The 16,250-nt window shown below is 37.3% G+C and overlaps 1 protein-coding gene across 1 annotated transcript in view; it reads right to left on the bottom strand.

The window, feature by feature from the left end:
* The window catches only part of COL14A1 (collagen type XIV alpha 1 chain), a gene marked incomplete at its 3' end in the record, with an annotated part of 111,932 nt that overhangs the window by 73,994 nt on the left and 21,688 nt on the right, over positions 1-16,250 (bottom strand). Inside the window, exons 5-10 of the mRNA XM_080609731.1 lie at positions 7,104-7,259; positions 6,287-6,406; positions 4,795-4,959; positions 4,276-4,437; positions 2,960-3,111; positions 2,666-2,795 (exon numbers count right to left, since the gene is read on the bottom strand). Coding sequence (XP_080465857.1) covers positions 2,666-2,795; positions 2,960-3,111; positions 4,276-4,437; positions 4,795-4,959; positions 6,287-6,406; positions 7,104-7,259 — 885 coding nt within the window. The remainder of the gene's footprint in view (positions 1-2,665; positions 2,796-2,959; positions 3,112-4,275; positions 4,438-4,794; positions 4,960-6,286; positions 6,407-7,103; positions 7,260-16,250) is intronic.

The following is a 16,250-nucleotide window of genomic DNA, read 5'->3' as shown; positions in this document are numbered from 1 at the left end:
CACATTTCATATTTATTTCAAGTTAGAAATTACTATTAAATCAGAAACCTTTCTAATTATCTGTGTGTTTTGCATATTGAATGTTTCTATTTAGATTTCACGTACCTGCAAGCTATTTTCAGTGTTGTATGAACAAATGTGACAGGTGGCTATTTTAATCTGTCAGTATGTTACAAAAAGGCAGGAATGTAAACTACAATTTTCCATAGCTGTGCATTAGGATAGCAAAAAATACTTTCAAACTGCAGGTATTTTAGCATGTGGGGTGATTAATACTTGCGTAAGTCAGACTATTACTTCCAGCATACTGTCAAAGACAGCTGTATGAAATGCTTGACGCTGCATGACCTTGGGGTGTGATCTGAGCAGATCTCAGAAAGCCAGCAGGGCTGGGCTCCGTTAGAACTTGACTAGGTGACTTCAAAGGAACACCAGGTGCAATATAAAACAATTCTGTTGGCTTGGTATGTTACTGTTCTCTCTGTCTCAATAAATTAAACAGGTCCTAACACTGTGTTATGGTGTATTACATGGCTGGAAATGACATTTGGGGAGACAGACTAAAATAGAAGTCTCAATTTTATATGATCCTATTTTATTTTATTTTCAGATTGGGAAGATTAGCAGTGACACAGAATAAAAGAACCATTGAGGATGAAAGTCACCTTTTGGCATCTAGCTTAACTAACTTCCCTGGTCAGTCAGGGTCAGCTAGAACCATGTCCAGTTGGGTTTTAAATATCTTCAGAGAGGTAGACTCCACAACGTGGCTGACCACTACGATAATAAAATTGCCATAGAATCATACAATGGCTTGGTTTGGAAGGGACTTTCAAGATCATCCAGTTCCAACCTTCCTGCCATGGGTAGACACCTTCCAGAAGACCAGGTTGCTTCAAGCCCCATCCAACTCGGACTTGAACACTGCCACAGGGATAGGGCAGCCACAACCTCTCTGGGCAACCTGTGCCAGTGTCTCACCACCCTCACTAGTGCTGAGCAGAGGGCAAGAATCACCTCCTTCAACCTGCTGGCAATCCTTTTCTAATGCAATCCAGGAGGCTCTTGGCCTTCTTTGTGACAACGGTGCATTGCTGGTTCACAGTTAGCTTGTTGTGTACCAAGATCCCCACATCCTCCTCCTCAGAGACAAGACTTTGCAGTTATCCATGCCAGCCTCCTGTCATCTTTGCTTGATTTTCTGCTTGCCAGTATGGACCTTTCTTGAACTTGTAGGATGTGATCTTTGGGTATCAACCTGCTCTTCTGGATCCCTCTTTTCACCAGACCCACATAGAATCATAGAATCATAGAATAGTTAGGGTTGGAAAGGACCTTAAGATCATCCAGTTCCAACCTGGGCAGGGACACCCCACACTAAACCATGTCACCCAAGGCCTCATCCAACCTGGCCTTGAACACCACCAAGGATGGAGCATTCACAACCTCCCTGGGCAACCCATTCCAGTGCCTCACCACCCTCTCAGTAAAGAATTTCTTCCTTATATCCAATCCAAACTTCCCCTGTTTAAGTTTGAACCCGTTACCCCTTGTCCTATCACTACAGTCCCTAATGAAGAGTCCCTCCCCAGCATCCTTGTAGGCCCCCTTCAGATATTGGAAGGCTGCTCTGAGGTCTCCACGCAGCCTTCTCTTCTCCAGGATAAACAGCCCTAACTTTCATCCCTCAGGATTCTTCTAAGCACATCTCTGAAGAGACTGAAGACTGCTATCCTGAAATCCAGAGTTGTGGTCATGCTTTTTGCACTTCTCCATTCTTTCAGAATCCTGGATTCCACCATGGTCACTGCAGTCAAGGCTAGCTGTGACTTTAACCTCCCACCCCAAATAAGTTTTCCCTTGGTTTTAAGTATCAGCTACAGCAGAGCACTTTCTCTTGCTGTCTTCTTGATCACTTGTGTCAGGAAGTTGTCAAAGCAGTGTAGAAATCTAGATCGCTTGAGCCCTACTGTGTTGTTCTTCCAGAAGATATCAGCTATTGATAGATCACATATTGACTTCTTGGTTTGAACTAAAAACTTAGTCTTGCATTCCTAATATCTGTCATATATACTAAAAACAGTAACTGTATATTGTTTACAAAGACACAAAATTGCTATGATCAATAGCAGCACATTATGTTAGGTACTAGCATAGTTTTTGTTATAGAACTCAAAACTGTGAATGAATTCATTCTAACAATATCCCAAGGCACCATTTTACAGACAAAATAACTGAATCATTGAGAAAGGAACTTACAAAAGTTACCTTCAAATCTCTGGCATTGATGGGAATCACATGCAGGTATTTCCTGTCCCACCTAATCCTCCATTCACAAAATCATCTTCAGCCACAAACTAATTTACAAAGTTTGGCTCCACACTCAAAGTGTAAGACTGTTCTAATTTAGGGTTCAAGACACTGACTTCAAAGTTCAGCCCAGAGATAAAACTCTCCTCAGTGTTTAAATATCCACAGAGCATTTGGATTTAAGAACTTAGCCCAGGATTAATTCAAACAGACATTAATTTAAGGCAAATGCATTAAAAGAAGCTAAATTGAAAAAGACTTTTTTCTGTATTTCTTTTTCAGAAAGATTAATGCTTACATAGTGTGATTAAATGCAGACAGTCAAATTCATAACAGACATGATAAGGATACTTACGTGTAGTTTCAGTTCCACGGAGGCCCTCACTAGCAGCGTTTGGGTATATAGCAAATACGGCTATTTGGTATTCAGTTAAAGACATGAGGTTTTTCAGAACTGCTGTTGATAAGCTTCCATCTATCACAACCTGTTTAGAAAGAAATCAACTAAATACACGTATCTGCTTTCTGTAGTGGGCTTCAGAGCCCAAGGAGGGAATTTCAGGGTAGATTTAAATGCGACCATGGATTTTCTATCTGGTTAGTTCTTGCTGTTGTATTAAAAGTTCTGTGAAACTTTTCCTCCTATTACCTCTTCCGGTTGTCCTCCTCGAGTGGGATAGTACACAACCCTGTACTTTTCCACTTTGCCTGGTGCATGGGTCCAGCTAACCCGGAATCCTCTAGCTGATACCTCAGATGTGACCAAATCCGAAGGAGCTCCAGGTGATGCAACAATTGTTCCTAGGTTAGAGACAACACACATTTTTCATTTCCCTCTGTAAAATAATTATGTGTTTGTTGTATTTGCTGAAGCTCCAAAATTGCTCCTCATCAAAACTTCAAATAATTGGCTACCGCACATTTATTTAGGTAATTTTCAATGGAAACAAAGACTAGTAATGAGTACTGCACATGGAGTTTGCACTGGGACTAAGCCTCCCTAATCTTGCATAAACCTTAACATGAAAGAAACAAAAATATAAAACTAAGCCTTCCTGTCCTTCCTCCCATTGCTCTTTCAAGCTCTTTCTTTCTGTTTTGTTTTGTTTTCTTTAGGTTGTTTTCCTTCCAGTCATGAAAATCATCCAAAGACATCCACACCTGTGATATCCTGTGCTCTTCTGAAGGTTGGAAACATATATGCTGCCTGTCAGCAGATTGAAGAGATGTAGTGAATGGTTATCACTGGCATTCATCCGTTTCCACAAAGATGTCTCATTTCTCTGTGTTTTTTCCATCCTTTCCCTCTCAATTTCCCAACTGACTGCTTACTCCCCCTCACAAGACACAGCTAATTTTCTGTATTCCTTCCAGTTTCCAGGTGAATAAAAGGGGAATAAGATGGAATGAAGCCTTACTAATGCATACTCTCTCATTGCACAGCTAGAAATACTCTGAAATATACTTTTGTGTATTAAATAGGAAAGAGAAAAATTCCATCATGAGGAAGGGACAAAGTAATCTTAATAGTAAAAAATATTGAAAACTTAGGAGACAATAAAAACAGTAAGTTAGAAGATGGAAAGCACAGCACAAATGTAACAATTCCATGTGCATCTGTTAAAGTAATTCATCCCCAAACTGGTGTATTAGAAAAAAAATTCCTTACCCACTACTTGGAAATAGTTACAGCAAAATTAATGTCTATTTTTGTATTTTTTGGTACTACCAAATATCATAATATTTACCATGATCAAAGACAGAGAGCAAAAGATCAAAAGATATCAAAGCAAGATTAAAACAAACCAAGGAAGATAAGTTCCCTGAGAATGTACTTTCTTGTGAGCAAATGAATATAGAGCATGAGTCATGTGCCAGACAGCAATCCAGAACTGCAGGCATTTGGAATGGGATTTGTAGCTCTAAGTTCGTATTAAGTTACATTACATCTTTTTTCTTACTCACCTTTGATTTCCTTTTCCTGTTCCTCTACTCGTGAGCATACTGTTCTGGTAAGACCTTCAACAATGGTATGCATGAAATTAAAGTCAGCAACATTGTAGACGTGTGTGCTGTCAGGTTCAGAGGCAATCTCTTTGAGTTCATTTATATCTGCATTCTTCACACCTTTCATTGGAAAGAGAAAGAAAATATTTGCAATTAAAAAGAAAAAACCTTGTATGCAGAGGGACTGATAAAATACATTTTACTCCGTTAAAATACATTTTACTCTGTTAAAATGTTAGTTCAAAATGTGAATTTCTGCCAGTGTAACTGGCATTTTATCAGCTGATAATGTAGCATCCATGTATACCTAAACTTCAGTTACAGCATGATGTATTGGAAAATGCATAAAGATTTACGTTAATGATGATACTTACTGGATACAGACATAAAAAACCTCTTTCTTAATATACAGGGCAACAAACACAAATATATCAGGGTTTAATAGGACACAACACATGGACATGGCAGAATACACACCAATAGCAAACAGCTCAATGCCAGCATCTCGTAGGTTTTTAGCAGGAGGGATAACATCATCTTGGGACTTCCCATCAGTGATCAGTATACCGATTTTAGACACTCCAGGTCTTGCACCAGCTTCAGGCTTAAAGCTGTTTTCCAAAATGTAAGTTAAGGCAAGACCTAAAAAAAGAAACATTTTAGAAGACTTTAAGAAGGGAAAATGGCCATTAATTTTGGCTAGTATCACAGTGTTCATCTTTTCGCTCAATTTAAAAATCATGAGAAACCTTCTAAAGAAGAATAAGTATAAAATAAGTATTTATTTATTGAAAGTTTACTTTCCAACAATCAATCTAAACTACAGAGAAAGCAACATTCATGTCTAGCAGCCTTTTGATCAATCAATGCAATTTAAACTGGCTATGGAAACCTAAGTTGATCTTCCTGTGAACGCACCATCTTTTCTATCTTTGTATCTTACTCTATGAAATTAGAATAGGAAGTCCTTTTACTTACATTGCTTACATGAAAGCACATGCTCTGGATAGCTTAGTAAATCCCCATACTACATACAATCTTACTTCAATTTGTTTCTTGGCTTGTTTGTTCTTTCCAATTTACAATAATTTAAAGCTTATGGAGGATCTGATTTTAATAACTGCTAATTATTTAAAGGGGAGGAAGAAGAACATCTCCTCTGGACAAATTTACACACCACAATAAGATCCTATCTGAAAACTCTTTCAAGTCTCCCACTACAGCAGGAGCTCTTCACTCACCTTCTTCTAACATCCATATAAAATAATCATGATAATTTACTACTTGCTACCTTACAGTAATCTCATTCCCAGAATCATACTAGAGTCCTTGTGCCCTTAACTGCAATTATTCCTTCTACCACCCTTCCCTCCCCAGAAAAAGAATTTACTTAAAGCCATGTCTGGGTATTTGGATATATCATTCTCCCGGCAAGACAGTCAGTATTACTAGCTGCTACTTTGAAGATGGTGGAATTGTATTCAAAGACTGTATTTTTCACAGTCTGACAGGCATCCCCCATTTATCCATCACTAAGTGTCTTCTGGGGCTTCAGTGTTCTAAATACTAAAAGGTCAATGGAAATATAAAAGCCCCAGGTGATCATTTGAAAAGTTACTATTGCCAGTTGTCAAGTATTAAAACAACATTCTTTCCTTCTCCAGAATAAAGCTTTGTGCATGAGCATCATGAATGGATTTTGCATTTTCTTGCTAGCAGTAAGAGTTCGCTCCCAACAGAGAGTTCATCTACACTTTGTTTTATGAGATTCTGTCCTGACCAGAAAGATTCCCAGTGAAGCCAATGAGACAAGTGCTTCAGAGCAGACTTCACTGACATTGGATAAAGTCATTAGCAAGCTGCAGAAACTCATCCTTTTTTGCCCTTCATAATAAGCACTAACACTTCTTAGTTCAGGCAGTAGAATATGTTTTTTAATAAAAAGCGAAAGCTAAACCATACGCAGTACCTGTTAATGTATTCCCTCCCTTGTATGGTAGATTACGGACTGCATCCAAAACAGCATCTTTTGTGCCATAGGCATTCAAATGCCATTCAATGCGGGGGTCACCACTGTACTGTGCAAGACCTAAAGAACCACAAATTAAGGTAATCATCAGAAAATGAAGCTTTTTGTTTTTTCAAGTATCCACACTTTATGTACTTGGTTACCAACAGCTCACTGTAGTATGTTTACCATAAATAGCTTTGCTACCATACCAGAAATACTGCTTTGCTTGATGCCAAAAAAACCCAGCAGTATAAAGTTGTTCTTAGTGGCAACTTCTAAATTTACTTTCTTTCAAGTGCTAAGGACAGCAAGTGAGGAGTATGAAACTTTTTCAGAATTTAGTAAGATTCCAACAAATTGTTCTTGAAAAAGAACCATTTTATTTAATATGCTTTTGAACAGACTAAAATATAAGTAGCAGAACAGAAATATAATGTTTCAGCCAGTTTAAACCATCCACTGGCACATTCTTCCTCTGAAAATTAAACTGCAAGGTTTTGCTTTAATGCTGAGCAAAGTCAGTAAGACTGTTTCCATTTATTTTTTCTTTTCTACTGATGTTACATTAGAGCTTACTTAAGCTGAGTATCACAGTGAACTGAGGAATTAATTAATACTACAAACATTCCAGCAATATTACTCCTATGAGAGAAGTGCTAGTTCCACATGAAGATGAATCTTGCACAAATAAGTAGCATTAAGCTGTTAACTATCCTGAAATCATGAAATTTTTACATTGATAGAGAAATATTAAGGAAAAAATATAGCACCTTACCTACTCTAGTTTTCTCAGATCCCACATTGAAAGCAGAAACCAAATTTTCCAGGAACAGTCGAACAAGCCTGAAATTGAATCTGCCAATACTCCAAGAACCATCTACCAGTATCACGATATCTGCAATTGCTGGACTTTTACAGGTAAACAGGCTTCCTGTAAATCATTCAAATAAAAACAGAAATGTTAATTCAGCAATAGAATTGTAACTCAATAAATGTATTTCCACTAAGCTTACTCCACTTCCACTCTTTCCACTAAGCTTAACACTTAAACTTTCTTTCCATAAGCAAAGTGGGAAATAAGCAAAATCACTAAATGTATTTGTTCTAAATTCAGTCATAGAACAGTTTGGCCATCATATACTTCATTTCTTCCACTAAACTATTCAAAATTAGGGGTTTGCTTCTAAAAATATAATATGCCAGAAAAGAAAAAATCAATTGTCACATTACACAATCAAACCAGCAGCTCATTTTCATTCTCAAGAATATACATACACAGTATACAGTTCATGACACTTAATCGTAGGTGTCAACAACGGAGAGAGAGCTACCTAGAGATGCAGACACCCAAACCAGTTATCAAGACCCCTTTTATAATCAACATATAAAAGCAGGGGTTTCAAAACATCTCATTAACTCTGTAGAAAAACTTCTTTAGCTGCCATTCTAGACTTCTAAAGTTACAAGTGAATCTCACCCTGATAGTCTGGAGTAAAACTGAAGATCATATACATCTGAATAAGCTGTATTAAACCTTAAGAGGCACTCAACACAGCAAAGGTAAAAAGCAAAGACCTCAGATTCAAGTTCACAGCCTCTATGAGAACTATGAGAACTAGCACCACATGAGGATTTAGTCTTACACATATATGGAAAAGTACACAAAAATACAAAAGCAAAAAAAAAAAGGAAAAGAGTGAGAATTAGCAGAGATGCATATTGATAGTCTCTAAGGTTTAGCTAACCAACAGGGAAATCAGAGGATATGGGAGTCAAGATTAGATACAAACTGCAGGATAAGACAGCGAGAAGGATTTTAGGGATACAGATTCCTAAGAAATTGAGAAGCATTCAGTTTGAGAAAATGACACGAAGACAAAGGAAGACCTTTCGATAACCTAAGATGGAATTGCCATATCCCATAGAAGTAGCTGCATGACTGTAAAAGTAAGGTTGCTGAAACAGTGGATTCATATTGTAGGGTGGGAAAAAAAATGAGTGATGTTACCTGGGTACACTAAACAAAAATTTATATTTGAAGTATAAAAATAGCAGACACTCCACCAGTCTGACTATAGAATAAGGATGGAATTAGGGAAGTCAAAGCAAAGCATGTTAGTAGAAAAGGTACCATGCATCACAAACCATTTAGAGTTAAAAATTACATCCCTGAATACAGTAAAAAACCTGCAGATTAGTGAAGTAAGCTGCACCCAATTTTTTATCAGCATTCTTTCCAGGATCCACTGCATAAATATGTTAACAAAGGATATCACCATCTAACAAGACTAACAAGAATCACAGAGTACACTGTTAGAAATAAACTGATCTTGAGCAGAGATGCTCAGCGAATAAAGGAAGTAATTCAATGAAAAATAATCAAAAGGTGCTGACGTTAGATCACAAGCGGCTCTCCTGTTACAGAGAGGGAATAAATGACATGGTTAGCAACTTAAAACTTTAACACCGTATTATTAATGACCACCTTTTCATTAAAGGCAAAATTATAGTCTCACAAGCGAAAACAATTTGATGTGCAGAAAGATTTCAAATGATTGGTAATAATTATGAGTTACATTTGTTGTATAGCATAAATCCACTAAGCAAGAAACCCAATCCATGAAGTTACAGTTAATCTCTTAAACGTGTAGTATAACTGTTTTTAGAAGAGTAGGGAACATTTCCTACGTGCAGCTAGCAGTGTGGAATAAGTTCTAAACACATGACAAAAATTCCACTTACAAAGATGCCAAACCAAATATTTTATTTTAGTTTTTACAGTACAAGACAATGCTATTTGAATTGGCAACACATTTTAATGTATAAACACTGGGGAACATTTAGTAAGCATTAGAAAAATTATCTTAAATTGGAAGATAAATCCAAAAGAGGTCCAAATCTTTATATCACTGAAGTCAACAGGAAAACTTCCCTTGATTTCAGCAAGACTGGAATCTGGTTTGTGATTAAATAGGAACTTACTGGTCATGGCAAAATTACTGTTTTAAACATCTTTGCCAAATAAACTTCCTGTTGGTCATACTGCATCACTTGCACTATTTGTTTTCCATTAACATGCAGTTCAATTGTGCCATCCTTAAGCTTCAAAAGAACTGCTGGCAAAGTAAAACACTACTCAACACCACTAAGAATGATAGAATTGGACCCCTGATTCCCATTCAAGCAGCTGTACTATATAGCACAAATGTACCTTCTCAGTATGATCCCAGCTGTTTAATCATATAGCCCAATGAGGATAACAGGATTTTTGTGGCTGCATTTCCCTTCTCTACTTCTAAAATTTTATACTTACTATGAAAGCCAGTTAGCACCTTAAATCTTACTCATTTCATATCAGAAAGTTTTACCTATAAGGCTTCTTTAATCCTGTAGTGATGGCTTTGTGAATAAAACTTTTAATTGTTTCAGTTAAATCCATTCAGTGAAGCAAACCCCGAAGAATAAAGAAAACAATAACAGCATTCCTTTCAATATTTTATTTCCACATCGTCAGGTCAGTGCAAATAGTATCATTCAATTATTTGTTTCTTTAAAAAGCATGTGTGGTTTGATCCAAGACTGTACTGCAATCTCACAGAATGGGAAAATTTGATTCATTCTTCGTAGATAGGAGATACTTGTTGAGTCTTTTCTGCATAAAACATTTAGGGTTTGTTACTTCTGTATACCCACTATTTGCTTATGTTTTCTCCTTGTTGTACTTAATAGAATTGTAGAAAGTTCCCTAAAATGGAATAAACAACAGTGAGATATTAAACAGAATAACATGCTGCATAGAAATCTTTAATACCTGATAGGAAACAAACACCACATCACCCTCATTTATAAGGTTAGTCTATAAGGCACAGTGTGTAGCAAATAATTCATGTACCCCACTGAGATTAGCCAGTTTCCATTACCAGTTCTAGCAAATGTCTTTTTCAGTAATCTTTCCACACAACCATACATGGTCATGAACTCCTGTAAGGTTTGAGGATCATTTTAAAAGTTACAACTATCTAATGTAACTTCAATAGGCAATTTTCTCAAAAACATTTCTCAAAGGATTATGATAGTATATAATTCTATATAAAGAAGGGTTCCAACACTCAGTGTTTTAGCTCACTAGACGTTTCAAATACTGTGATCAGGTTTTGCATATTCCCCTTATACTCAAGTCATCAAGAAAACAGTAGTGAGATGCTTTCCTCTGATTTACACAGTACTCACCAGTTTTGAGAGCATGGCCATAGGGAGGAGACCAGTTATCTAATTTTGTGTAATGTTTCCTAATGTTATAGAGATAGCATTATTCTACTTCAAGTGCTGCATTCCACAACAAATAATAACAGAGCCTGCAATGTTTAGGTTACAGAAAATGACAGAATTGCAAAAATCCTAAAGCCAGAAAAATACTTTATATATTTTATACCAGCAGCTGTCTTCAGTCCATCCATCTACAATGGGAGGAGGAATTTGATGGGGAGAAAGCAAAAAATTAATGGACTTTCTATAACAAATTTACAATCTTCCTGGCATATTTTGTCACTCTGCCAGAAAGCTAAATGAGGAGGAAGGAGCTTCATCTGCTCATTTCTGCATGTCAAAATTTCACCTTCAAAGACATCAGCATACAACTAAAGGCGACCATGAATGTATTAGGACAAGATGTTTGCAAAATATTGCTTCATTATTGCCAACAGTCATATCATCTTCAAGAATTTTGGTTTCAAAGAATAACCAGCACTGAAAGAATTTTGCATCTACCAAATGTAGTTTCCTGCCTTTGATCCCTCAAGCTCTCAGACATTAAAGGTGATGCATTTGCTTGCAATTTTAATATGCAAGTGCTATCGCACTATCAACACCCATGTCAGAGTTGTGAAGACAATGATGACAACACTGGGAAAAAAATCCACCTAGAACTTTCTGGGATGGAGAGTTAGCAAGGCCTTCAAAATGTGGTCCTTGAGGCATCCCATTGAAGGGAATGGACTGCAGAGGGGAGATTGGGTGAAGCTCTGGCAGTACAGGGAATGCAAAGAACAAAGCAGGGTCTGCAAGCTTCTGTACACACTGAGCACCTCCCTGAGGCTGCATTTTCAACCTGTTGCTGTTCTTTCACATTTGCATTCAGTGAACAAGAGAGTAGTATTAAAAATCAGAAGTTCGACAAAAAAAACCTGCAAGCCTTTCCTAGAAACAAATGCAAAACTATGATTTTTAGACAAGAGTAGTGGCTCTTTGACTCTTGGAGTTTTCAGAAGTTCTTTGAAAGGCAAAAGGAGAAGCAGTAAATACAGTTACTATCACTCAGGAGGACTTAATGCCTTAGAAGAACCAGTTCAATTTGCATGCAGTTCTGATACATTTTGCAGAAACACATATGATATTTTGCCTCCCCTCAGTATGAAACTCTGTTCTCATTTTCAAGAGCCAAAACACACACTTCTGCTAGAAGTAACGACTATAATTCTTTCTGAGTCTGCAATGTGTCATTTCCTTTCTTACTCCTTGTCACAGTGGAAAAGTCGAATAATATATGTGGAAGGAGAGGAACAAAGTTCAAGTAGAGGTCAGTAATAATACAGTATGAATAGAAAACTCGTTCATGGGGTAGCAAAGCACAAAAGTCAAGAAGCTTTATGACAGAAGTGAGTGAAAAAGACCTTGTGAATAAGGCATGAATGACAGAGAAAAGTCAGTCCTCCACAGTGATTGACAGTTCCACAGCTGAGCAGAAGCACCACTGAGGACAAGGGCAATACAAATCTACATCAGCAAAATATCACTTTTAAAAAGGGGTTAAAAAAATACAGGGACGTGAGGCAGTGTTCAGCTCCAAAATTCAGCAACTCACTAGTCCACGCTTCTGACATTGATATTATTGCACTGTGCTGGTGATATCATAATTGCACTTAGACCTCAGTTTAACACATCCCACATGTCAGGCTATGGACCAGGCAAATGCATACAACATAACTGCTTTTCTTTGAACTATATCCAACCAAGCCTGAGTTTGAAGGACTCAAATGCTGGAACATCATTAGGTTGAAAGAGCAGCCCAATGAGGTTAGAAGTGTGTCCCCACTACCTAGAAAAAAACCCAACAAATAAAATAAAGCAGCCAGCCCTTTCCCAGGCACCTTGTTCTGCTCCACGAAATCAATATAGCCCAGCTGGCAGGCCAACAAATTTGTTATTTGGAGGAGTTGGAATATTAAGATTTACTGAATCTGTTGTGCCTAATAATGTCACATTTGACCATGAACTTTTCCATACATACTCAATGACAGTTGTACTTCTGCAGTAAGTAATCGCTTAGAAAAACTTTTAGGACTTTCTTCCTACATCTGAAGTTTTTAATTTACTTGAAAGACAGGATAAATATAAAAGGTAATTATGGAAGTGTGCTTACTGGCAGACCACTGCAGGTTGACAATACGGAAGCACCTGAAGTCTACAGCAGTTTCCCAAATAACAACACTAAACTCTCTTGGTCTGTGTACCTCAATAAAAAAATATGTTTAAAAATCCCCCTTCATTTAAATGGAGAGTTCAGAACATTTGTTTATATTTCTCTTCCTAACAGGCAACACGTCAAGATGGAACAAAGCATACTGATGAAATCTTTCCTGAAACTGAAGTTCAACATTGCAAGATACTGTGTCTATTTAGCCATAATGATTTACACTGAAGATGGTCCACAACCCTCCTGTGAAACCTAAGAAACACTTCTGCAGATTACAGTGATACGCTCTACTTCTCTTTGCTCTCAGTTCTGATCTGAGTGCAGGAATGTTTTACATGAAACAGCTGTCTCAAAATCTAAATTACTTTTCAAGGCAGAGAACTATAATTTTTTACTAATATGGTCATATTTATCCACCATTGCTATGTAACAAATACACCAGAATTTAAAAGGGTTATTTTTCCTTTTGCTTTAGTGAAATATGAAATCCCTGAAACAGTTTTCTTTGGCTATCTAGAAGGCTGGAGATCAGGGGGCTGCAGACAAAACTGGTACTCAGAAACCCTCAACATTAAGCTGTATGTATAAATCCCTCTAAACCATGATAAAGAGCTGGTCTGTGCCTTGTACTACAAAGAGCTTGTAACTAAGTTGTCACTTTAACAGCAGGTTAAGTAACACCAAACAAGCTGTATAGCTATGAAAATCATTAACATAGAACTAATTGAAGATTAGTTGAACCTGAGTTGAAACTGCTACAACACTGTTACATTAAAGATCAGCATTGCATATATACACCCCATCCATGGAAGTGTTCAAGGCCAGGTTGGATGAGGCTTTGAGCAACCTGGTCTAGTTGAAGGTGTCCCTGTCTGTGGCAGTGGGGTTGGAACTACATTATCTTGAAGGTGCCTTCCCAATCATTCCAACTCAAATTATTCTGTGATTCCGTAGATCCAGGTACGTAGAATGTTGTGGTCCATGTGCCAAGAAAAAGATGGTGCAGTATAGTTACAGTACAGAAGACTTTCAAATTCAAGTCCCTATAATACCTTTAAGCATTTCTTGAAACGATATTATCAGAATGTAACCAATGTATATGCTTATATAGAGAAATATAGATACGCAGTGATCTTCAGAAGCATCACTAATTTTGTATGTTGTGTCAATCCACAAAAGCTTGGGATGGAATTTGTGCGCTCTCAAATTTAGCAGTTCATCTGTTGTCTCATTAGCAGAGATGTCCAAGTAAACATTCTATTCTGAAGAATCTCTAACTCCCAGAATCACAGGGAGGTGGGAAGGGACCATTGAGACTGTCTAGTCAAACTGCCCTGCTCAAAGCAAGGGTAACTCCAGCAGATTGCTCTGGCTGTGTCCAGTCAGGTTAAAGCATCTCAGAACATGGAGGCCCCATAACATAGTAACCTTCTTTAGTGTTTGACCACCTCACAGTAAAAGAATTCTTTGAGTAAATTAATTCTTTGATTAAATGGAATTTACAGTTATTTCAGTTTGTGTCCACTGCCTCTTGTCCTTTGACTGAACACCACTAAGAAGAGTCTCTGCCTTCTTTACTCCTTCAAATGTATATTTTTACAAATATCCCTTGAACCTTCTGCACTCCAGGCTGAACAGTCCAGCTGTCTCAGCCTCTCCTCTTATGAAAGATGCTTCAAGCCCTTAATCACATTCATATTCATTAACCATATTCATGGCCCTTCACTGGACTCACTCCAGTAAGTCCATGTCTGTCTTCTACTGGGAAACCAGCCCAGCACTGGACACAGAACTCCACATGTGGCTTCACCAGGGTTGAGCAGAGAGGATCACCTCCCTTGACCTGCTGACAACTTTCTACCTAATGCAGCCCAGAAAGCTGTTGGTCTTCTTTACACAGGCACATTACTGGCTCCCAGTCAACCTGTTGTCCACCAAGACCTTCAAGACATTTTCTGCAAAGCTGTTTTCCAGCCAGTTGGCCACCAGCACACCCTGGTGTCTTCCTCAGAGGATCTGATTTTGAGGTTGTTTGGTTAAGTCTCAGTGAACGATTTAAAAGGAGAATCCCAAAAGTCTGTGCCACTCTATTAAAGTATTGATCAGGGGGCTAAGCAGCAATAAACATACCACACATATCTTTTCCTAAGTAAGCATTTAAGATAACTTTTTGATTTTCTTTTCCTCTAGTTCATAGACTTTCAAATTCTTCTCATCCACTAATTATTCCCACCATAAACTAATGACTAAGTAGCCATCTTGTGTATTTTTCCTCTTGGGCAGATTACACCCCTGTCTTCAATCCTGCAACATTTATTCCTGTTCAAGATTCCAGTCTCTTTGATTCACTTATTATTTCTTTGATCAGGTACTTACAGTATCATCCAGCTAGACAGATAAACAATGCATAGAGGCACATCAGTTATGCAATATCATATACAGCAGACAGTTAAATTTTTAAAAACAGAAGGACTAATGACAAATCTCAAAATAATTCTGTTCTTTTCTTCCATTGCATTTTCTTCAATTCAATGGAAGAATATTTTCTTCCATTCAGTGTCATTTATAGCTACATCTCTTTATAGTGTTTCAAAAACTCCAAAACAAAATGACAAGTCTTACCTCTAAATGCAACTGCATTTTTGAAAAACAAAACAAAAAATCAAATGTAGTACCTTACCCTAAAGTCTTCAGCACGGGGATTTTCTTACCAATTTCACTCTACGTTGGAAGGCTAATTTCTAATCTTTAACTTGCAGACACATGAGAAAAATTCTAATTCTGATTTAACAGAAAATCTCTGCATAGGAAGCAATAAGACTCTAACAACTGCATTACATAAGATGTTTTTTAGAAGGTCTTCCAGAAACAAGGGTAAATTCTAAATCTGTAAGAGTGAATTTAAAATTTGCACTAAGGAAAAGACAATTATTTTAATTAATCTAGACAAATTACTGTCTGCTACCCAAAGCATACAGCTGTTACGGGAACTGTCAAAACCAAAGAAGGGGTCTATCACAAGGTACAGGCTCTTCTTAGACATCTGGGCTTATTTTTAGTTTGTCGAGTATTAACTTAGCTATTTACAATAGCCATAATCAAAATGAAACCACTGGCTAAACTAAAACCATGTATTTTAATAGGCGTACCTGCAGTTAAACTACCCTGATGCCTGAAAAGCAGGGAGAGGGCAACCATATGAAAATTTATTAAGATAGTCCTATGGAGCTCAACAGAAGACCTTATTATTTTTTTTTCCAAAGAAAAAATGTTCAATATTTAATATATAATTGTTCAGTTGTTCTTGCTCATTTTTTCCAATAAATAACAATTTTTGCATAATTACATTCTATTACATCAGTTTTAGGGTTTCCCTCCCACCATCTGTTTTCTATTCCGAGATTAATAAAGTACTAATGGTTGCAAGGCTGGCAAAGAACCTGTGATCCC

This window comes from Psittacula echo (genome assembly GCF_963264785.1).
Source record: "Psittacula echo genome assembly, chromosome: 2".
Lineage (NCBI taxonomy): Eukaryota > Metazoa > Chordata > Aves > Psittaciformes > Psittacidae > Psittacula > Psittacula echo.
The sequence above is the reverse complement of the archived record's forward strand: the minus strand, read 5'-3'. Positions and strand labels throughout refer to the sequence as shown.